Source organism: Nicotiana sylvestris, chromosome 3, assembly GCF_000393655.2.
Source record: "Nicotiana sylvestris chromosome 3, ASM39365v2, whole genome shotgun sequence".
NCBI lineage: Eukaryota > Viridiplantae > Streptophyta > Magnoliopsida > Solanales > Solanaceae > Nicotiana > Nicotiana sylvestris.
The window spans coordinates 190,151,482-190,175,334 of record NC_091059.1 but is presented as its reverse complement, the minus strand read 5'-3'; the positions used below and the strand labels follow the sequence as shown (position 1 = coordinate 190,175,334).

Below are 23,853 nucleotides of genomic sequence, written 5' to 3'. Positions count from 1 at the left end.
TACTTTTCTCGAAATCAGTATTTGGCCATGAAATACTTAAAGATAAATTTGAGAATTTTTTATAAATTTGAACAACTCCAAAAAGCTATTTTTCAAAAATTTTACATCACTTCAGATCACTCACAAAAATTCAAAAACAACCTAAAATTATATTCATGTCCAAACACAATTCTAATTTTTAAATACCATTTTTATTTGAAAAAAGATTTCACTTTTTCCCCCCGGAAATTTACAATTCTTATGTCCAAACGCCCACTTAGTTTAGTTTCGAAAAGTAAAATCAACCACATTTATCCATTTGTTATTCCATTGTAGAGAGATTTTCACTCACAATAAACACGGAGTTAGGCAGATAGGAGAGGATGCAAATTTGTAAAAATAGCACGGTATATCCAGTTTTCGGACTGGTCATTCAAAAATAGCCAGCGTTTACGAAGTCAATAAAAAATAGCCACTATTTTGCTGCAACAGAGACCGGTCCAGCATAATATACTAGAGTTCGGTGCACCTGTGTATGAATTCCAACATATTATGCTGGACCGGTATACTTTGCTGATATACTGGAGACTGGAGCACCGGTGCTCCAAACTCCAATATTATACTGGACAATTATACTTGCTGGAACTCCAGTATATTATGCTGGAGTTCTAGTGTACTTATGCTGTAACTCCATCATATTATGCTGGAGTTCCAGCATACTTATCCTAGAACTCTAGTATAATATGCTGGAGTTCAAGTATACTTATGCTAGAACTCCAGTATAATATACTGGCGTATTTTCCAGGTTTTGAACAGTGTTTTCGCTCAGATTTATCTTTACATGAAAAGTAGCTAAATTTCGATTACTTTTACAACTGGGCTATTTTTGAACAACTAGTTGTAAATCTGGCTATTTTTTAGTTTCTCCCTGCAAATTTAAAATGTAACAAATGAATATAGGCATCACATTTATAAAAAAAAAACAAACATAAATATAAAGAAAATAAAAAGAAAAGTGAATAGTAGAGAGAAAGAGGAGGCCCCTAAAATAGTGACATTGCTTGAGGACCTGGGACGGAGAGGACTTTGCTTTTCTTCTCATTCCTAAAAAATATTGTTCCTCTCTCTCTCTCTCTCTCTCTCTCTCTCCTACATTCACACGTTGTTGAATCAGAAGCTCCATTTCTTCCTCTGTCTCTCTTTCTAATCTCCATTTTCTTCTTTCTTTGCAACCTTTCCCTGCTTCAGGTAACTTTTTTTTTTCTCTTCCTTCTCATTTTCAATTTTCTTGTTTTCTGTGTATTTTTTCACGAATTAAACGTGCATGTTAACACAATGTATTTCCCTCCAACCCCTTTCTTGGAATGTGTAATTGTGGATGTTTCTTTTTGTGGGTCAATACCTTGTGTTTCTGCATGTTATAAATGCTCTCTACAATAGCTTAATTTTGTGATTTTCTATTGTATTGTATTGTATTGTATTGTATTGTTTGATGAATACAATGTTTGGATAGATTGCATCGTTTGTCTTCGTTTTACGATGTCATGCACCAATAATACGAAGAATAAACTTGCAATATTACTAAGAAAAAATAGGATGCGGAGTAGAATTATTATATTAAAAAGTGGGATAAAGGATATAATATGATTATTTAATAATAAAGGATGGGCAAGATAAGAGAAAAAAAGTAAAGAAACGACGCCACCACACCTAATCCATCGTTTCATAAAGTGGCACTTTTCGTCGTTACATAACGATTGATTTAACAATACGATAATAAAATTTAAGTAACAATCAAAACAAACATTGTATTTAGAGTAACAATACAATACAATACGATATGAAACAACCATACAAACAAGCTGTTAATTTCATTCTATATAATATGTGGTGGCATTACGTACCTATATTGTTGGTTTGTGAATATTCAGCTCTCAAAATTTTCTTTTCCATGTTAATGTTTGTGAGTTGGTCGATTTTAGTTTAATTGCTCTATGGGCTCAAATTCTATTCAGATATGTTGATGCCAAAATGTCTGGTTTTGGGTATTTTCAGGTTAAATCTCGATGTTGTTAACGTGAATTGTGACTTATTCCTCTTGCTATGATGCTCTGCTTGAGAATGCTGTTCAATTGTCTTGGAGAAGGCAACCTATAGCTGTGTGTTGTTGAATATTATAATGTGGTGATACAACTGACGTGTGCATTGGCTTGAGGGGAAAAGAATGGCGGGTGGCCGGATAAGAGCAAAGATTCGTAAGAGTAGTATTTACACGTTTGGTTGTCGTAAGCGGCCACCTACATCTGAGGAAGAGGGTCCTCGTGATTTAGGCCCAACTTCTTCAAGAGTAGTCCATTGCAACAAACCTGAACTCCATGAAAAGAAACCTCTCAAGTATCGCTCCAATTTCATATCCACCACAAAGTACAATGTCATCACGTTCCTACCTAAGGCATTATTCGAGCAATTCAGGCGTGTTGCTAACTTGTATTTTCTCATGTGTGCAATTCTAACACTCACAACGGATCTTTCACCATTTGATCCATTTAGTACGGTGGCTCCTTTGGTCTTTGTTGTTGGTTTGAGTATGGCGAAGGAAGGATTGGAAGATTCAAAGCGATTCATACAAGATATGAACGTAAATCGTCGAAAAGCTAGTGTACACAAGATTGATGGTGTGTTTGAAGATACGCCATGGATGAAGATCCGGGTTGGAGATGTCGTGAAAGTGAAAAAGGATCAATTTTTTCCAGCTGATTTACTTCTTTTATCATCTAGTTACGAAGATGGAATTTGTTATGTGGAAACTATGAACTTGGACGGAGAGACAAATTTGAAGGTAAGAAGAGCTTTGGAGGTTACCTTACCTTTGGATGAAGATGAGACTTTCAAGGAATTCAGCGCGACCATAAAATGTGAAGATCCTAATCCTAGCCTTTACACTTTTGTTGGCAACCTTGAATATGATCGTCAGGTTTATCCTCTTGATCCTAGTCAGATTCTCCTCCGGGATTCAAAGCTTAGGAATACTGCTTATGTCTATGGAGTCGCAATATTCACTGGTCATGATAGCAAAGTTATGCAGAATTCTACAAAGTCTCCTTCAAAGAGGAGCAGGGTTGAATTACAGATGGACAAGATTATTTACCTCCTTTTTGCCCTTCTTCTCTTGATATCATTTGTCAGTTCTATTGGCTTTGCCATAAACGTCAAAATCGACCTGCCAAAATGGTGGTATCTGCAGCCTAAGGACACTTCCAATAATTCGACTGATCTAAGCAAGCCTGAGTTGTCTGGCCTTCTGCATTTGTTCACTGCACTTATTTTGTATGGTTATTTAATTCCTATATCCCTCTATGTTTCCATTGAAGTTGTGAAGGTCCTACAGGCATCGTTCATAAACCAGGATATCAGTTTGTACGATGATGAGTCAGGAACTCCTGCTCAAGCTCGTACTTCAAACTTAAATGAGGAGCTTGGGCAGGTTGATACAATCCTCTCGGACAAAACTGGCACTTTGACGTGCAACCAAATGGACTTCCTAAAATGCTCTATTGCCGGTAATCCTTATGGAACACGTGCTAGTGATGTTGAACTTGCGGCTGCAAAGCAGTTGGCGGAGGACATGGGCGGGCAAGATCTTGAACTTTCACAGAGACCTGATGGTGGGAATGGTTTTGGTGCATCGGAAGTCCAGTTAGAGACGGTCGTCACCTCTAAAGATGGAAGCATCCTTAAACCTGCAATAAAAGGGTTCAGCTTTGAGGATAGCCGCCTTATGAAGGGAAGTTGGATGAAAGAGCCAAATGCAGATGTCATCTTGCTATTCTTTAAGATACTTGCAATTTGTCATGCTGCTATTCCTGAGCCAAATGAGGAGACCGGAAGCTTTAGTTATGAATCAGAGTCTCCAGACGAAGTATCATTTCTTGTTGCAGCAAGAGAATTCGGTTTTGAGTTTTGCAAAAGAACTCATGCGAGTGTTTTTGTAAGAGAAAGATACCCTTCTTTTCAAGATCCAGTTGAAAGGTAAGATCAAGTCTCAAAACCTCTCAAGTTGCTTCCAAGAATTGCATTACCCTTGTAGTACACTTACATTTTGTTCCATTTACTCCAGGGAATACAAAGTTCTTAATCTTTTGGACTTCACCAGTAAGCGGAAGAGAATGTCTGTCATCGTTCGGGATGAGAGTGGCCAGATTCTTCTCTTGTGTAAAGGAGCAGACAGGTTTTTCTTTTCCTACCCTTTGTTATTCTCAATTTTAGCTCCTGCATCTCTCAAAGTTGGTGATTCAAGAGCCATTCTGCTGTAAAAAATACAGCCGGCACGTCTGTAAATTCCAAGCAACTCCCTTCACACCTAATTATTTGTCTCTTTTTTGACTGGGTATCGTAAACAAGAAAAGAGTCGAAACTATGAGTTGTTTAATGTTGGTTTGAGAAGCATTGGATATAAATTTGAGTTTTGTGCTATAAATGAATATAATCGAGGATAGACCTGTATCATATATACCCGTATCATATACAACTTCTTGTGGTATTTAGAATGTACTAAAAATTTCTGTCAGAGGAAAGTAGTCTACGACATCCCAAAAAGGGAAATAGGCAAAAGCTTTTTGAGACAGTAAATACATTTTTTATGAATTACTCAAAATTTGCCCTATATCCTCACTTCTTGCATGCATGAGGGTGAAACTATTTTCTTTCTGAAGTGTTAATTCTCTCGGCTTTTTCTTTTCTACCCGGCCCTATTTGTCAGCTGGAAATGGTATTAGAGATCTTCTAAGGGCTTGGTCCATTTTCTGCATGAAGTAGGAAGTATAATAATTTATGAATTTCCCTTGCTTGTGCTATTTGTTAAGTTTATCAATGTAGCCCTTTATTGGTTAAATTTCAAGTGAAATGTTGTCTATTTTGGATTATGCAGCATCATCTATGATAGATTAGCAAAGAATGGAAGGAGGTTTGAGGAATCTATGACAAAGCATTTGAACGAATATGGGGAAGCGGGTTTGAGGACCCTTGTGCTTGCCTACAAGAAGCTCGATGAGGCAGAGTACTCGACTTGGAATGAAGAGTTTACTAAAGCAAAAACTTCAATTGGTGGGGATAGAGATGTTATTCTTGAACGCGTATCTGATATGATGGAAAAGGATTTGATCCTTGTTGGTGCTACAGCTGTGGAGGATAAACTACAGAAGGGAGTATGTTCCTTTAATTACTTACTAGAAAATGAAAAGTGTGCATTTCCAATTCACTGTCCTTTCAACTATTTCGTTCTATATGTTTGACCAGGTTCCTCAGTGCATTGATAAACTGGCGCAAGCTGGTCTCAAGATCTGGGTTTTGACAGGTGATAAGATGGAAACAGCCATAAACATAGGGTCTGTCTCTCAAACAGAGAAATTTCATCCACCATTTCATATTATTTAGTCGGTGGACGCCAACTGCTAATGGGAAATACCTCCTTTCTTTCAGGTATGCGTGTAGTTTGCTTCGACAAGGAATGAAACAGATATGCATAACAACAATGAATGCAGACTCAGTGGCCCAAGATTCTAAACAGGTAGGTTTGTTGAACACAAACAGTTTAAGTTCTTCTCGATTTTATTATGATTAATGACAGCTTCCATTTATTTGTCATGATCAGGCTATAAAGGAGAACATTTTGAAGCAAATCACAAATGCTTCCCAGATGGTCAAGCTTGAAAAGGATCCCCATGCCGCATTTGCATTGATAATTGATGGGAAAACACTATCTTATGCATTGGAGGATGATACGAAGCATCAATTTTTGAATTTAGCTGTTGATTGTGCTTCAGTCATTTGCTGCCGTGTCTCTCCTAAGCAGAAGGCTTTGGTAAGATAATGTCAAACTTGATTTGCCTTTTCAATTGTATCCCTTCTATCCTTTGTAAGTTGAGCTATTCAAAATTTTTCAGGTAACTAGGTTAGTGAAGGAGGGAACTGGAAAAATCACCCTAGGAATTGGTGATGGTGCAAATGATGTTGGGATGATTCAAGAAGCAGACATTGGTGTTGGCATTAGCGGTGCAGAAGGAATGCAGGTTGGTGATGCGTTTAGCGGGTCTTTTGGCGTATTAATCTATTAAAAGCAACTTTACATTCTTCTTGGACAGAAGATCATACTTGATTCATTTGCCTAAGTAGATCAATGTTGTAATTAGAAGTTAACAACAGTTTACTCAAACATTTCACTTATCAAAAAGAAAAGGTTATCGAGAAAACATATCTCACTTATTAAAAAGAAAAAGGTTCTAGCTAAAATGTTTCACTTATCAAAACAAAAAGGTTACTTGAATAGTTTAAAAGGATCCTTACATCAATCTTGATTCTTGAGGAATGAATTAAGGCCACGTTTCCATGTTGCCGAGTATATATCCTCTTGCTGTAGCTCCGCTTAAATGGTTATCAGCTTCTTGCAGGCAGTGATGGCTAGTGACTTTGCTGTTGCGCAGTTTCGGTTCTTGGAGCGACTTCTCGTTGTACATGGGCACTGGTGCTACAAACGAATTGCTCAGATGGTAATTGTGTATATATCTGTTTCGTTTATGCATAGAACATGAAATACATGTGTGGCCTGATAATATAAAATGCCCTCATCAGATACAAGAAAACAATTAAACACTACATTTCTTTGATCCTTTTACAAATTTCATCTAATATGCACCATAATCTTCTGTGTGCAGATATGCTACTTCTTCTATAAGAATATAGCTTTTGGCCTCACACTCTTTTACTTTGAGGTTTTCGCTGGATTTTCGGGTCAGTCAGTCTATAATGATATGTATATGATTCTATTCAATGTGCTTCTTACCTCACTGCCTGTAATTGCACTCGGAGTATTCGAGCAGGACGTGTCTTCTGAAATTTGCTTACAGGTGAGCCCTCCGCCAATAAATTTTTCTTGTAGTTCCTATCGAATTAAAGAGTAATGGAGTCTGTCCGTAATTTTATTAAACCTTAATGCCCTCTTGCAGTTTCCTGCACTGTACCAGCAAGGACCCAAAAACTTGTTCTTTGACTGGTATAGAATAATTGGCTGGCTTGGCAACGGTGTCTACACCTCCCTCGTAATTTTCTTCCTCAACATTATGTTCTTCTATGATCAAGCATTCTGCGCTGAAGGCCAGACTGCTGATTTGACTATTCTTGGTACTTCAATGTTTACCTGCATCATCTGGGCTGTCAACTGCCAGATCGCGCTCACAATGAGCCATTTCACATGGATACAACATGTTTTTATTTGGGGGAGCATAGCTGTTTGGTACCTATCTCTTGTACTCTACGGTATGATATTACCAGATTATGCTAAATATGCCTTCAGAATCCTGCAGGAAGAGTTAGGTCCATCGCCAATCTATTGGTGTACCACCCTCGTTGTAACTTTAGCCTGCATTTTGCCTTACCTTGCCCACATAGCTTTCCAGAGATCGTTCCATCCGATGGATCATCACATTATTCAAGAAATCAAGTATTATAAGAAAGACGTTAAAGATGAGCGTATGTGGAAGAGACAGCAAACTAAAGCAAGACAGAAGACAAATATCGGTTTCACAGCACGAGTAGATGCCAAAATTAGGAATTTGAAAGGAAGGCTGCAGAAAAAGAATGCACAGATTGAGTAAACATAAGCATAACTGTGTGCATTGCTTATCTTCTTTGTTCTTTCGCAGGTTTTGATTACTAACAGAAATGGAGGTTGGCCATTTTGCAATTTTCCCGCCCTGGCCCTTCTAATTTGATTTGTAAGATTCTTTTATTGTCCAGTATAGTGATCAACAAATGAGGTCATTCATTAGTTACGAAATACTTTGGTTGCAGTGTACAATATTTATACATCCATGTATAGTTCTGAGAAATAGCTAATACACATTTCTCTTGGTTTCTTATTTTGGTTTTGCTTACCTGTGGACTAGTTTCATTGAAATGTTATAATAGAAAAGGTATGAAGGGCAACCCGATGCACTAAGTTCATACTCTGTGTAGTGTCCTTGAAAAGGTCAGATCACATTGGATCTATTGTATGTAATCTTACTTTGTATTGTATTTCTGCAAGATATTATTTCCACGACTTGAACTCGTGACCACACAGCGGCAATTCTTACCGTTGCGCCAAGGCTCACATATATATGTAACTTTTTCTTTTGTTATAATCATCAAAATAATTCATGCGAATGTGTGGCCTCTTTATAATTTTATTCAACTTCTAATGACATCATTATCAAAAGATTAGTCATCCTTTAAACATTTTCGAAGTCAATTATTTATGAAGTTGTTGTCAAGGTTACCTCGATGACTAATTGAGCACTGCAAACGTGTGTTTAGCTTAATTCAGTTGAGTGATCTTTACCTAAGAGTCTTAACAACTTTCACATTAAACTTAGTAGACTGAGCCAAATACTAATTCAAGACCAAACTACCTAATCCACTACATTGGTTTGGTTGCGGTTGGCTACTACCAAATCTATATTATATTTCCATTTCTCCTTTCAATTTTGAAGATGTTGCTAGAAAATAGACCATCTGATTTTGAGAGTTTTACGCATCAAATGATTTAGCCGAGAGTCTATTGGAAACAATGGCGAAGTCACATAGTCAGACCACCCTTCGTTAAAAAATTGTACTGCATATATAGTAAAATATTATGTTTTAGGGGTATATAAAACATATTGAACACCCTTAGTATGGAATTTTTTTTCACTTTTTTTCAAATTTGAATACCCTTGAAAAAATTTCTAGCTTCACCACTGATTGGAAATAGCCTCTCTACCTCCACAAGGTAGGGATAAGGTCTGCGTACACACTACCCTCCACAGACTTCACTATGTGAGATTATACTGGGTATGTTGTTGTTGTTGTCCGCATCAAATGATTTGGGATAGACGCGGTTGTTATCGATCTCAAGTAGCACCCATAGAAGCGTTTTCCTTTTCCATGCTATTAGTATTAGTGTTAGTTTAGTATTTTCTTATTCTTAAATTTCTATTAATAACTTCTATTTCTTTCACTTCGGTTTCTTATTATCTTGATGTTGTTACTGCTTACTGCTACTTTTTTTTATGGAGAAATAGCACGGTATAACCAGTTTTCGGACTGGTCATTCAAAAATAGCCAGCGTTTACGAAGTCATTGAAAAATAACCACTATTTTGCTGTAACAGAGACCGGTTCAGCATAATATACTGGAATTCGGTGCACATGTGTATGAACTTCACCATATTATGCTGGACCGGTATACTTTGCTGACTCCAGTATAATATACTAGAGACTGGAGCACCGATGCTCCAAACTCCAGTATATTATACTGGACAATTATACTTTCTGGAACTCCAGTATATTATGCCGGGGTTCTAGTGTACTTATGCTGGAACTCCAGTATAATATGCTGGAGTTCAAGCATACTAATGCTGGAACTCCAGTATAATATACTGGCGTATTTTCCGGGTTTTGTACAATGTTTTCGTTCAGATTTATCTTTACATGAAAAGTAGCTAAATTTTGATTACTTTTGAAACTGGGCTATTTTTGAACGATCAGTTGTAAATCTGGCTATTTTTGAATTTGTCCCATCATTGAGCCCAAAGGCTATTGGAAACAACATCTCTACCTTTTCAAGGTAGGGTAAGGTTTAGGTATAGTGGAACCTCTTTATAAAAGTCCCGTTTGTTCTAATATTTTTTGGCTGCTTTAGTGAAGTGTTGTTATAGAAGACATATGTTATAACATAACATAAAAATCGGTTCCGAGAAAAACTTGACCTTTATAGTGAATGACTGTAATATAGAGATGTTGTTATAGATTTGATTGTACACACTATTCTTTCCAAATCCCACCTATGAGATTATATTGAGTGTGTTATTATTGTTACTAAAGTGGATGATTATACATGAAATCAAATTATCTTAAATGTCGTCCAGTCAATTGGAATTGATGTTGACTTAGAAAAAAACATAATTTAATGAAATCAAATGATTCAAACGTGCCACAACAAGTAATTGGAATTGAGCTTTGTTGTTAAGAATACATTATACCTTGGGTTGGTCAAATGTTTTTCCAAAATTCCTTTAAGACAAATTAATTATGCGAAAATAGCATGGGCTAGCCAGTTTTCAGATTTGTAATCGAAAAATAGCCAATATTTATCAAGTTATTGAAAAATAATCACTATTTTATGGGGAGATAAAATTTGGACAAAAAATATTCTAGTTGAAACAGAAAGTTCCAGTATAATATGTTGGATTATGGAACTCCTACGTATAAACTTCTAGCATATTATATTGGCACTCCAGCATATTACGATGGAATCTTATATGTGAAAAATTTGAACTCCAGTACAATATGCTGAAATGTCTTCGGACATATTTTATTTTTATATGAAAAGTGATTAAATTTCGTTTATTTTTAAATTATCAACTTTAAATGTATATTATTTCTGATTTTTTCCATTAATTACTATCAAAGTAAGATGATAAAGCTGAATATAAAGGATTTATCTAAGTAATTTGAGATTAAGGCAAAATTAATTGACAAAAGTCAGGTTAAAAATGGAATAACGGAGTTTGGGTCTTAATTCAATACCCGCGAAAAAAAAGGGAAAACGTAAAATGCAGTAGGAAGAAGAAGATGAGAGAGAGAGAGAGAGAGAGAGAGAGAGAGATGAATTCAAATTGGATCAAAAGCAAAGCTGAAGCAGTAATGTAAAAGATTAAAAGATGATTCTTCTCCTGCTCCAATGCCATGACCTCCGAGGGAACAACAAGACAAAAAGCTGAAATCTGCAAATATTAAATCATATTTTATCCATTCATTTCTTTCATAAGATAAACCTAATAGTACCGATTTTCTTCTTTGGATCCATTTTTGTGGATTAATTTGTGGATTCAAAGTTTTCCTATTTATAACTGGGTTTGTATCTTTTAATTATTTTCCCAATTAATCATCGAACCTCTAATTAATGGAGCCTCGTGTTGGTAATAAGTTTCGTTTGGGCCGGAAAATCGGTAGCGGCTCCTTTGGTGAGATCTACCTCGGTATACACATTCTTCAATTTTGCTCTTTGTAATTAATTTTTTTGTTTTGTTTTTCATTTGTGGATACTTATAATTTTGTCATTTTCAGGGACTAATGTTCAGACTAATGAGGAGGTTGGAGTTAAGCTGGTAAATATTGAATTTTCATTTCCTTTTTTCCAAATTTTTAACATTCAGCACGTACCTTTTAGTATAATTCTGTATTTTTGTAGCTTCCTGATTGCTTAAGTAAGGATTTTGAGCTGCTATTAGTTAAAAGTTGGAGTATTTCTCATTATTTGTTAGTATGAAATACTTTAGTTTTTTCCTCACTCGCATTTAGATCTAGAAGCTGCATAATCTTGAATATAATATTTACACCAGCAAAGTAAATGGATATTCCCAGGTAGCTCTTTTACCCCCTGGTTTTTAGTAGGATCTTAATAACATAACATGATATTGAAATAGTTATTAACTTGTAGAACACTAGACGTTTATACCTTGTCCTTATCAGTATTCGAAGTCCTATTTATATTCGAAGATTGGTGGAACATTTTTGTCATTGTGATTGAAATACTTCTTCTGTTTCTGTTACTCAGGAAAATGTGAAGACAAAGCATCCTCAACTATTATATGAATCAAAGTTGTATAAGATACTACAAGGAGGAAGTAATTTCTCATTCTCCTGTTGGTTACTATTGCTTCTTTTATACGACGTTTATACCTTGTCCTTATCAGTTGGAATTTTTTTGACATTGATAGCTGGAATTCCCAATTTAAAATGGTTTGGAGTCGAAGGAGATTATAATGTCCTTGTGATGGATTTACTGGGACCTAGTCTTGAAGATCTCTTCAATTTCTGCAGCAGGAAGCTGTCCTTAAAGACTGTTCTTATGCTTGCAGACCAGATGGTAGGTGTGAAGTTTTGCACTTGTTACTTATTTCGTTAACTATCTATAAACCTGTTTTCATCGTACTCAATTTTCAGATTAATCGAGTTGAATTTGTCCATGCCAAATCTTTTCTTCATCGAGATATAAAACCAGACAACTTCTTGATGGGATTAGGAAGACGTGCAAATCAGGTATTGGGATCAAAGCTATTGGTTGCTATACATCCACCTGTTGCTGGTAGGGAAATTATTGATTCTTTACTACCATTGGTTACATATAGGTCTATGTAATTGATTTTGGGCTGGCCAAGAAGTATAGGGACTCCACCACTCATCAGCATATTCCATATAGGTAAGCTCCCAAAAACACCCCGCCCCATCTCTTTTTTGATTAATCATATAGGTTAGCTCCTTTGAACTTTTCAAGAGAAGATAAGATAATCTTCTATCTATGGGATTGAGGAAGGTTTCATAACAAGTGTGAGCTTTATCTTGTCTTGTTGCAGATTTTTCTATGAAGGGACAAAAAAGATGATTTCTTTTAGTTTGCATCAACTATATAACACTATGATCCTTTCTTCCTCCTTCAGAGATACTCCTGTATTTCAATTAGTTTGTCCCTTTTTGATTTGGGAGATTTATTAACAGAAGAGTTCAAGATAAGAGTTGTTTAATACCTGTAGGGAATTATTGTGATCAGAGTTTGACTTTTGTGTTGCAGAAGAACAAAGTAGAGGTTAAAGGTCTACTGAGAAGAATGATATATTTATCCGTTAAAACCTCTTTTGGCATGTAAAATGAATCAAGAAATTACTTTCAAAGAAAACGGATGGTAGACATCCCAAACAGAAAAGTAAAACAAGTACTTATGGTTTGAGGGAGTTGTAAGTAAAGCCGGAGGGAATTTCAGTTTCTTTCTTTTCTCTTTCTAAATCATAAGATACTATCCTAGTCAAACACCAAGTGAGTCCAAAATTACCAGCTACATTGGGTCTCCTGGACTTCTTGGTATTGACACAATGTGATGTAGAGTTACGAGGATCGTTATATGTGTTGGTATCACTAGTATATCACAAATTGGTATCAGAATTTTGGTATAAGCAAATTAGTCATTAGAAACTTAGAACTGCATCAGAAATTTAAAATGGGTTTTTATCTTATCTAACATGATTTTAACATCACTTATTTCACTTAGATATCAAATTTGATATCTTAGTGAAATAAGTGATGTTAAAATGTGATATTTTTGTAAAAGAGTTTCACCGTTCATCTAAAAAAATCAATTGCTTTTCATCCAAATGATTATTATTTGTATTTATAACTATTTTTCTTGAAGTACACTTTGTTTCCTTCACTGGCATCTTTCTCAAGCCCACACTTCACTTGATCTTTGTACTTAAAAGTTAAAACCCTAGAAGATCTTGACTCTTTTCTAGGCTTTTTTGCCTTTGACAATACTGACTCCCACTTAAGAGGCAAGAAGCAGCAGATGAAATGGCTTATGAATTTTTGAATATGAAATATCTATTTTTTTAATGAAGGAAGAAGTTTCATTAGAAAAGGCATCAAGAAGAGGCTAAAGGTTATAAAATAGGTGAGTTAGCTCCTACACAGACAAAATACATGAAATGTACATTATTAACTTAAAAAAGGAAACTTACATCATTTATAGCTTCTGCTGTGGAACTTTCTCCTGTTTTTCCAGCTCAAATGCTTGCTTATATTCATTTTTTAATTTTATAGAGTGACAATGAATTATTTAAACAATTTTTTTTTTTTGAAAAATCATATAAATATGGACAAAAAGATGCTTGGTGGATAACTTTGGTGCTCAGATTATTAACCTTTCTTTATTATACTAGAGAGTATTTATTACTTTTTTCATCCCAATTTAGTTGTCCAATTTTAATTTTTCCGATTATTATGAGAAAATAAAAGAATACGAATTATTTATATTTTTCTTTGAAATAATTTTTTTTATGACAATAAGGACTTCTAAAGAAGTCATGGACACCTGATTATAATTCCTTCTTCTATCGTATGTTATAGTTATGGAAAGATTTAAAACCTTAAATGTTAGTAGTTCTTACATAATTCAATTAAGGAAAGATTTAATAGTCAAAGTTTTAGTTAATTTAAAACCTAGATATTAGGAAAATAATAAGATGAATAATATTTCACTAAGGGTCTTTGTACGTGCAACGCATTCCGTGTCATGAGTAAAACCTTTTTAAATTCGCATAAATAGTATTAAAAAATATCGTGAATTATAAATACAAGGATAAAGAAAATAGTGTAAGTTCCTTAAATTAAAGAATAGTGATTGTGTTTAGCTAATTTTATGGGAAAAAATTGTGTTAACATTGCTCACAAGTCACAACGGTATTTCAGTCCATCTATGACCTTTAAACTTTTTTTAGGAAACAAATTAAAAATTTTACATTATTTTTAAATATCTTTTTTAACTTGACTTCAAATACTACTTTTTTTTATATATCACAAATTTACGTCCAACTTCAGTTTTCATACAAATAATATGCTTTAGTTTGACCTATTATTCATTATAATATTAAATAATTTTATTATTTTAGATGTATATTGTTTTGAAGAAATAGTACGTAATTGAAGGGTAAGAGGAAATGTCAATATTACAATAATATGTTTGTCCATAAATAATTATTTGAGTTGTAATATTCTTTGTTTTGAAAATAAATTCGCATTGAAATTAATTTTATAGAGATCTAAGGATAGTTCTTTTCTTACTTGAAATTAGACAAATTTGCCACTTCCCAAAAAGAAATTAAATTGTGTTAAAGTGGAAACATACATTTCTACAATCTAAAATGTAAATAAAAAGGGGTAAAATTAAATGTTCCTAAATTTTTGTTTGACAAATCAGCAAAATTGCCGAAAGTTTTTCTCATAACAAAAGTTAGTATTTTCTTTTTAATAAGGTATAATTTGAAAGTATATTGATTCCTTCTTGGAAAGCTATTTTTCTTTTATTTTACTTAGACTTGGATAATTAAATGATTATTCCTAAATAGTAGGGAATTAATTAATGACTATTCCTAAATAGTAGAAAATTAGTTAAATGACTATTTCTAAATATTAGTAGAATAATCAAATGACTATTTTGTCAAGTGTGAATTCAATTTTAAAGGAATAAAAAAGGCGAACGATGTTTCGCTAACGTCCTTCGTGCTTTTAACATAATATAGATAGGTCTGGATGTTGGCTTCCATTCAAGTCCTATACCTCTATAATGAATTGTAGTTACCTCTTTTTTCACTAACTTCGGTTAGGTAGTGACGTCAGAAAAAAATCTGATAACTTATTTCTCAAGTCCAGATAAAGGTGGAGAGTTACAGTAAGTTGACTGCCAATGTAAAAATAGTCAAATCATGATATTGTCAACCTCAACTAGTTTGGCGTCGAGGCATGTTGGTTAGCTTTTCCTATGGTTATAGTTCATTTTCCTAAGTTCCCCTGATTTATTCTCTTTCTCTCTCTGAGTTACTGGTGGAAGGAGAAGGCTTCATCAATCTAGTGCCACCATGTCTGATTGCCATGGAGTTGTGTTAATTATTTATTCGAAAGATGCACTTTTTACTGAAATTTAAGGAGAGTTTTGCAGTTGGTTTGTATTGAGGTAGGTTATTTGATTTTTGAGCTTGTCAAAGTTGTAGTATTTATTTTTTGTGTTGAGTTCCGTTATGGTACACTTTTGAGATTCTTTTCTCATGCAATCTATTAGCTAAGGAAATGATTTATCTCTAGATAATGAATGAGTAATTTTATTTTATTCTTCTAATTTTCAAATACAGAGAAAACAAAAATTTGACAGGAACTGCCAGATATGCAAGCATGAATACTCACCTTGGCATAGGTAAGCTTTTGGGTTTTTAAACTTTTGTACAACTTTGTGTATGTGGATTGCGCTTATTCTTGAAGCTATCCTTGATTCCTTTGTTGCTTTCAAACCTATAGAACAAAGCCGAAGGGATGATTTGGAGTCACTGGGTTATGTTCTAATGTATTTCTTAAGAGGAAGGTAGAATGTCTTTATGTGTATCTCCTTTTTCTTTATTTGCTTTCACTCTTCTTTCTTGACATATCTATTTACTGATTTCAAAATGTGTAGTCTTCCTTGGCAGGGACTGAAAGCAGGCACAAAGAAGCAGAAGTATGAGAGGATCAGTGAGAAGAAAGTTTCAACATCAATAGAGGCATTTTATGTTCTTAACATTTTTCTTATGCTAGCGATATGATCTTTAATGATGATGCTGACACAAAATTTTCTTTTCTAGACATTGTGTCGTGGCTATCCTACAGAGTTTGCATCATATTTTCACTACTGTCGGTCGCTGAGATTTGAGGATAAACCAGATTATGCTTATCTCAAGAGAATTTTTCGTGACCTTTTCATTCGTGAAGGTATGATCATTTCTTGCTTTTCATGAAATAATAATAGCTGTATAAGCTCAATTAATGTTTTTTTCTAGAATCCGTGCTATTCATTTTTGCTTTCTTCTCCTCTTTTTCTTGTCCTTTCAGGTTTTCAGTTTGATTATGTATTTGACTGGACTATTTTGAAATATCAGCAGTCACAACTTGCCAATCCTCCATCTCGTGCTCTTGTGAGTGACTTAGGCAGATCAGTTGTGTGTTAATTGGCCTCAAAATGTTGAAATGAAATGGTATTTTGGTACAGGGTGGTACTGCTGGACCCAGTTCAGGGATGCCTCATGCTCTTGCTAATGTTGAGAGGCAATCAGGTGGGTCTCTTATGTATCTCTACTTCAAGCATAAAAGAAAATTATGAGCAATCAGTACATGTTAGAGCTTTGGGGTTTGCCGATGGTAGACTTAGAATGAAACTGGACATTACTTCCGACAAAGCTTGTATAAGTTTCTTTGCCGTTTACTACTTACTGCCCATAGAATTGCATCCTCAGATCATTCCTAATAAATGTTATCTTTAGCCTTTAATGGAAAAAGTACAATTAGCATGTGAAGTGTTCACTAGTTCATAATGTTAATTATTTTTGTTCAGGGAAGTATGCAATCTGCTAGTTTGCTATTTCCATGGGACCTACAAATAACATGCTAGACATATTATGCAGGTGGTGAAGAAGGTCGGCCTAATGGTTATTCTTCAGCAAATCTTACACGTAATAGGAACACAGGGCTGCATTTCAACTCTGGAAGCTTAGCTAAGCAAAAAGGGACAGTTGGCAATGATTTATCCATGGGTAAAGAGGTGAGTCCTCTCGCTTTGTCGCTCTTGTTGTTTTGCAGCAAATTGTGACATTTTTACAGAATACCAGCCGGCACAAGATTCACAAGATTGTGAGTGCAACCAACTTTGTTAAGCTATAGATGACATAATTTGTGTTACTTTAATTTACCAAATAGGGATATCATCAATTTTGTGCCTTTTTTTCTTTGGTTACTATTTCTTATTTGTATTTATCTCTCATCTGCATTGCACTTTTCCTAGTAGACATCACAAAACCTTCCATCCTTTGACATTTTCTTTCGTCAATATAACTGCTTGCCTGAGAAAAAATTCATTCCACATGGTAGAAGCAGGATTTAGCGCGATAAAAAATGTAGTACAGCTTGCAGATCACAGGCTAATATATTCTCATGTTTTGTGATTCTATTGACAACCAGCGAAGATAAAAGAATTTTGATTGAGCTCTTATTGCAGTTATCTAGTTCTAATTTTTTCCGAACAAGTGGATCATCAAGGCGTCCAGCTGTGTCTAGCAGTCGTGACCCAGTGTTCGCTGGTGGTGAACCTGATTCCTCTCACACCCGGAAAACAGATGCCAGTCCAGGACATCTCCGTAAAACTACCAGTGCTGCGCAGAGAAGTTCACCAATTTTGTCATCAGATCAGAAGCGCAGCTCCTCCACTAAAATGGACAAGAATTTCGAGGCCGCCCTTAAAGGAATAGAAGGCCTGAGTGTTAATAAAAATGATGAGAGGCTGCATTACTAGCTGTGCTTCTCTGGTTACTGTAAATCTTGGCAAAACAATTACACCAACTTGGGGGATAAAGATGCACTTTGCTACGAGTTGCCATCACGAAAGACTAAAAATAGAAATTTACAGTGACACCAATAACATGATGAGGAGATTAATGGGTCACAAAGCCAGATTTGAGATCCCCCTTGTAATCTGATTTATGCTTGTCTATACATTTGGTGCTTTGTCTGTTTTCCTCATCTCTTTCCCTCTCCTTTATTAGAGTTCTTAGTATTCCAAATGGTGCTATGTTGTGAATTATGAAGATATTTTTGTATGATCGGAGACTAAAATATTCACTGGAGACAGACATACTGTGTCAATCTTTTTGCTATTATGGATGAATCTCAATTGCTAGATATTCAAAATATTAGGCCAGATTCCTTGTATTTGAAGGGAAATATCTAGGATGGGTGGTACACTTTTTGTCCAATTTAAAAAGTGAACTATAAAGTAAAAAAAGAAGCAGAAAGAGACTCCATCTCTATTAGCAGATTCCATCTTTTGGAAAGAAATATTAAGGATGTGTGATAGGAAATCATTCTTTGTCCGATAGAAAAAGTAAATAAAGATATTGTGTTTGAATATGACGAAAGATATCAGTATTTGCTTAAGAAAGAAATAATTTTTCACCAAAAGCAAAAATAACTTCTTATTTTTTATCGACGTGAGTCATTTTCTTTATAAGAAAATATGTTTCATAGATAATTAACTTTCGCCAATAAAACGCACCCGTAAATAAAAGTAAAAGGAAGCCAAAAGGAAATCTATCTTCTCTTTCTGTGCCAGTCAGCGATCAAGAAAATCTGCCAGCGAAGTGAGTTTTTGCATTTGGATTTTACGAAACATATTTATAACGACGAAAAGCTAATAACAAAGGTTAATAATAGGCCTAACCTCGCACAATCTTCAAATATCTCTTTTCCCTTTCTACCAAATTCCCTTTGTGCTAAAGACAAAAACTCCGACCCAACACCAATTCCCTTTTAGTACTATATTTTTATGACTAAAAAGCAGCTTTCTTGAATTAATATCATCACATATCTGTTTCTCTTCTTTTCTTTTTTGTGTTTTTATTTTTGTATAATATTGGAGTGAGATGAACTTGAATAAAAGAAAATAGTCGTACAACTAATTCTAACTTGAGTTTAATATTGAGGCGTAATTATTGTTGTTAAATATATCTCTAGAACAAAAGGACCAATTTCTTTCTCAAGAGGAGACCAATCTATATATATTACATTGATAGATTTTTGCAAGATCACGACAATGAACAATCTTTTAAGCTCTAACAAATAGGATTCTGAAATCCCTTTTTCATATAAATAACCAAAAAGGGGGGGGGGGTGTGGAGAACCCCCCACTTTATCACTTAATGATAGTACATTTGGAAGTAAAAAATACTTAAATTAAAATTAAAAAACAAATACAAGAAAATTACTAGTCAATTGGATGAAGGTCTAGTTTCACCATAATCCATGGACAACATGATTACAAGTATTCTTGATCCACCTAAAACTCTTTCTCAAAGAACCTTTCATTTTACCTTCCATAGCATAAGATTTATATCCAATAACTCTTCTTTTCCTTTGCAATTCAGGATCATTAAAAGCCCAATTTCTTGAAGATGCTGTGCTTTTGCTCTTCTTGATCTTCACTTCTTTATCTATGCCTCCATATGAATAAGGAACATAAGAATTAGTACTAAAACTTCTCAAATCTTGCATATTTGTTGGACCCCCATAATAATTTTCTATTTGCATCCTTCCTTCTCTTGTTGATACAGATCTAAAATTCTCCATATTTGGACACAAAAAGAGAGTTTTTTTTTGGGGTGTTTTGGTATTTGATTGAGTTTTTGTTTTGTGTAAAAATGGATTGATATATGGGAACAACTGAAAGTGGTTGTGGCTTTGATCTTTTATATTGTAATTTTTGAGTGTCTCTTTTTTGCTCTCCTACTTTTTAACATTATTAAAGGCATGCTTTGACTTTTCCTAAGATAGAATGGATGTAAAATTATTGTATGCTTTTAAATGTTATTCCCACCATTTGCAGGTATCATTGGACATGCGGACCCAAGATTTGAAGATAGTGTATATTTTTATATTTAATTAAAATTTATTTTGTACAATGTGTTATTATTAATATATTACTATTTTTAAAGATATATACAGTCATACCTCTCTATAACAATATCTCTATATAACAATACTTTACTATCAAAGTCAAGCTTTTTCGGAACTAATTTTTATATTATGTTATAATATATACTCTTTATAACAACATTATAATATCCAAAAATATTCGAAACAAATAAAGCTTATGGAGAAATTTAACTGTATATGTAGACGTGGAATTTTGGCTAAACTTATCAGGTACCGGTATCCCACCCTTTACAATATAGGTCTGCCTTTGGGCATGACTCATCAGTACTGGTGAGTGAGGATCCTAATTTGCAACTTTGCATGTCATGATAATTTTTTTTTGTAAGGGTGCACTTCAATATAATAAAAAAATTATATTATAAAATTATAATTACATATGATCATTCATAAAAAAGGTGAAATTAGGAATTTTAAAATATAAAAATAAATTATTTAATAAAACACGTTAGAATGCATTAATATAAAAGTTCTTTAAGATTTTAATATACATATAAGTTAAGTCTTATTCATATTATATCAATTTATGTAAATGGTTTAGTTAAATATCAATTCTTTTCTTTTCTATCTTGTCCTCTACTACTACTCAATGGCCGCCTTCACCCAAGATTTTTTTTTTTTAAAAAAAGAGGAGAAAAATCACATGCCATATATCAGCCAATGTTGACCGTCGAAAATCACAATGAAATTCTTTCTTTTATTCTTTGAAAATATAAAACATGTGGAAAAAAAGGAGATGGAACTTTTCTGTTTAAATAAATCATTAGCAGACTGTATTTGAAAAGGAATGGGTAGAAATCCCAATCAGACAATTAGAGCTACCTAGAGTGTGATAGTTAACATAAATTAATTTCTTTCTTAACACATCTTTTTCTTTTGTCGGTTTAATCATTAGGTAATTGAACTAATTCGAATTTGAGTCGTGTATATATCTATACTATTTTATACTATATTTAAAGCACGAAGATCCTATTGAAATGTTGATCGCCTTTTTTACCCTTAATAAGTGAATTCTACATTGGATATAATTGTAATTGTAGTAATTAATTTTTTTCTTTTAGGAGAAAATATAATTGCGTGTGCTTTCCTTTAGGTTTATGATTCTTTAGATTTTACTTTGTTTAAGATTCTTACCGTATTTCTTTTTTATATTTTTTTTTTTGTTTCGTTTAGGTTTAGAATTCTAGACTAGAATAGATTTTTCTTAGTTTACAATGCTTTACTTACATTGTGTCTTTTATTTTCATTGTTACGTACGATGTGTCTTTTCTTTGTTTAATTAGGGTGAGGATTTCGTTTGGGTTTAGATTATCAATAGTAGGTTTTGTGTCTTTTCTTTCGGATTTTAGAATTTTAGGATCAAAATAATTTAGAATAAGGTAGTCAATATGGAGGAGCTGACCACTTCTATAAAAGAAGCCACAATTTTTACCTTTTTTATCATAAGCTCTTCATATTATCGATATCTATATAGGTAAATTTGCTTGTGATTTGAGGTAAATTTTCTAACCTATAACATGTTCTTAAGGTTAAGCAAATAACTGCATATTGAAAAGTTGTCAATTGTGATTTTTGTTTATAATATCTGATATATGATCATTAGTTTTAAATTGACTTATTTACACATATTTTACATGTTGTTTCGATCATTGCATTCCTAACATAAAATTGGTTAGGCATTCTAAGTAACAATTGAAGATTTTATCAATTCAAGATTATTTTTGTTCAATGGTTTATAGTAAAATTACTATAATTTTTATGCCATCTTTTTTTCTATGTTCTCTAGTTAAAATTACTAATTGTTATGCCAGCTCAAGCTGCTCGTATTTGTACGAAAAAATTAAATTGATTACCTCTTTTACTTTAATATATTATAATTTCAAATTTGTGTTCTTCAAGAGTAGCCTTTGGTAATTAGCATCCCTGCATCTATACAAAATTATGATAGTTTTATTGGTTCAGGTAAACAATTCTTCTTATCTCATAGATTTTATTTTATGTAATCTCTTTTATGCAGTGCCTAATTTTAGTACGTCTTGAAAAGTATTGTCTTTGTTGCAGTTTATATATATATATATATATATATATATTTCTTCTCGAGCCTTGAGATCGAGATATTGTGCGTAATATCAATTTTATTTAAATTATATGCTAATTCAATATATTATTGTTGGAGGACCGTCGTTCTCCAGAAGAAAACTGCAATATTGAAGGAGTCTAAATGTCTAACTCGATCAAACGTGATGACAAAATAAAAAGTTGCTAGCTTAATATTTTGTTAGTACGGTCATTCCGATTGGATCAAAATACATCAGTGCATTAGCAAATAATTTTTATTATATGTTCAATCCTTATTATGGGTTCAAGTATTTCCTTTAAATTTTCTTTTAAAAAAATTACTAAATGAACACTTGTGCGCACATGATTTCAATGATTGAATTTACAAATGAATATGTGATAATTAACATTATACGAATACAAGATTTTTTTTAAATAAAATACAGGTAGATATGTAATAAATTAGAAAACTTACACAAATGTCCTAAATAATTCTCAACTTACCAATCTCTAGCCATTAGTCATACACTTACCAAAACTAGCCAAGTACATAAAAAAATTAAAAAATCAAATAAATAAGGTTCTTTCTCTCAAAGAATCACATGCAAAAATCACCTTCCATATTTTTAAGCGTAATTAGCAACATTAAATGCAAGACGGAAAAGAAATTTCATGAATGGGGTAGCAAATAAGGTGATGAAATACAAAAAAAATACAATATTCCAAAAATCTAAATAAAAAAGGAACTTTTTCAATGGGTATAGTTGAATTTCATTGAAAACATATAGATAAGTCAATATACAAATTTGAGGAAGATTGGAGGTGATTTGGACTGGTTTAGTATCAAAATTAATGATTAAATCGAGTTCAAAAAATTCTTCTGTGACACATGTATCTTATACATAGCTATACATGGATATACATGTGATACACAATTGATACAAGTATGATACATATGTGATATACAAATGATATACAGTGTGATATACATATCATTTTTTTTCATGTTTCAGTTTTTATTTCGAATTTTCAATTCAAACCACCTCAAAATTTCACCAATTCATCCTAAAACTGAGATTCACGTTTCGTAAGATGTACCCAATCTATTCTAATAACATCCACTCAAAAGAAAGTAAAAATTTGATATTTTTTGCTGCAAATAGCTAATTGGCTAATATTAGTAATATTTGGCTAATATTAATAATATTTTATGAATTGGTTAATTTTTGTAATGAGCTACTTATAAATGGATATAGTTGGTAGTTTCCCTAATAAATTTCTAAAAGATTATTTATATATAATGTAACAAATTTAAGCTTAGTATACTGATTGAGATAATTTGAGAACTTTTATGTGAAAGTTTTTTCCTTTATTGAGTTAACTAAATAAGATCAACAATCGTAATTTTCAGAAATTTATATTTTTTTCTTTCACTTTTACTATATAACTCAAATATAGCTTTTAATATAATAATTATATGATTTAAAAACTTTACTTATTCAAATGGGGTACACGCACAAAGCGCATATCCTAGCACTAGTATCTATTAAAAGAATAAAGTATTCCCTACTTAAAAGGCTCTTCATGTCTCCACGAGCTGAAACAAAAATCTCTGATTAAGGATCGATAAATCCCAGAAACATTTGCACAAATAACCTTTTTTTTTTGTTTTTCTAACTTCTGTCTCTCG

General features: G+C 33.3%; 3 protein-coding genes across 3 annotated transcripts; 2 read left to right on the top strand and 1 right to left on the bottom strand.

Annotated features, from left to right (window-relative positions):
- Window positions 1-1,037: 1,037 nt before the first annotated feature.
- LOC104241909 (probable phospholipid-transporting ATPase 4) lies at window positions 1,038-7,892 on the top strand. The gene is made up of 11 exons (XM_009796869.2): window positions 1,038-1,227; window positions 2,035-4,008; window positions 4,097-4,207; window positions 4,907-5,183; window positions 5,275-5,363; window positions 5,458-5,545; window positions 5,630-5,839; window positions 5,922-6,047; window positions 6,426-6,524; window positions 6,690-6,881; window positions 6,981-7,892. The coding sequence occupies exons 2-11, from the start codon at window positions 2,204-2,206 to the stop codon at window positions 7,626-7,628; spliced, it is 3,645 nt and encodes a 1,214-aa protein (XP_009795171.1). The 5' UTR covers window positions 1,038-1,227; window positions 2,035-2,203; the 3' UTR covers window positions 7,629-7,892.
- A 2,679-nt stretch (window positions 7,893-10,571) lies between these two features.
- LOC104241910 (casein kinase 1-like protein 2) lies at window positions 10,572-18,250 on the top strand. The gene is made up of 14 exons (XM_009796871.2): window positions 10,572-11,032; window positions 11,121-11,161; window positions 11,611-11,680; window positions 11,774-11,922; window positions 12,000-12,095; window positions 12,185-12,255; window positions 15,731-15,792; window positions 15,894-15,957; window positions 16,048-16,132; window positions 16,214-16,340; window positions 16,461-16,543; window positions 16,618-16,681; window positions 17,030-17,166; window positions 17,620-18,250. The coding sequence occupies exons 1-14, from the start codon at window positions 10,957-10,959 to the stop codon at window positions 17,911-17,913; spliced, it is 1,419 nt and encodes a 472-aa protein (XP_009795173.1). The 5' UTR covers window positions 10,572-10,956; the 3' UTR covers window positions 17,914-18,250.
- Window positions 18,251-19,406: 1,156 nt separating this feature from the next.
- Window positions 19,407-19,742, bottom strand: LOC138888506 (uncharacterized). The gene has a single exon (XM_070170376.1). It carries the CDS (start codon window positions 19,740-19,742, stop codon window positions 19,407-19,409), a length of 336 nt encoding a protein of 111 aa, XP_070026477.1.
- Between the last annotated feature and the right edge of the window lie 4,111 nt (window positions 19,743-23,853).

Bases quoted from the DNA above. Each gene is read 5' to 3' on its own strand.
- LOC138888506 (XM_070170376.1), bottom strand. From the start codon at position 19,742: ATGGAGAATTTTAGATCTGTATCAACAAGAGAAGGAAGGATGCAAATA.
- LOC104241910 (XM_009796871.2), top strand. From the start codon at position 10,957: ATGGAGCCTCGTGTTGGTAATAAGTTTCGTTTGGGCCGGAAAATCGGT. The intron at 11,681-11,773 runs GTAATTTCTCAT...TGACATTGATAG, and splicing joins TAAGATACTACAAGGAGGAA to CTGGAATTCCCAATTTAAAA. The intron at 15,958-16,047 runs GTAGAATGTCTT...CAAAATGTGTAG, and splicing joins ATGTATTTCTTAAGAGGAAG to TCTTCCTTGGCAGGGACTGA.
- LOC104241909 (XM_009796869.2), top strand. From the start codon at position 2,204: ATGGCGGGTGGCCGGATAAGAGCAAAGATTCGTAAGAGTAGTATTTAC. The intron at 4,208-4,906 runs GTTTTTCTTTTC...TGGATTATGCAG, and splicing joins TTGTGTAAAGGAGCAGACAG to CATCATCTATGATAGATTAG. The intron at 6,048-6,425 runs GTTGGTGATGCG...AGCTTCTTGCAG, and splicing joins GCGGTGCAGAAGGAATGCAG to GCAGTGATGGCTAGTGACTT.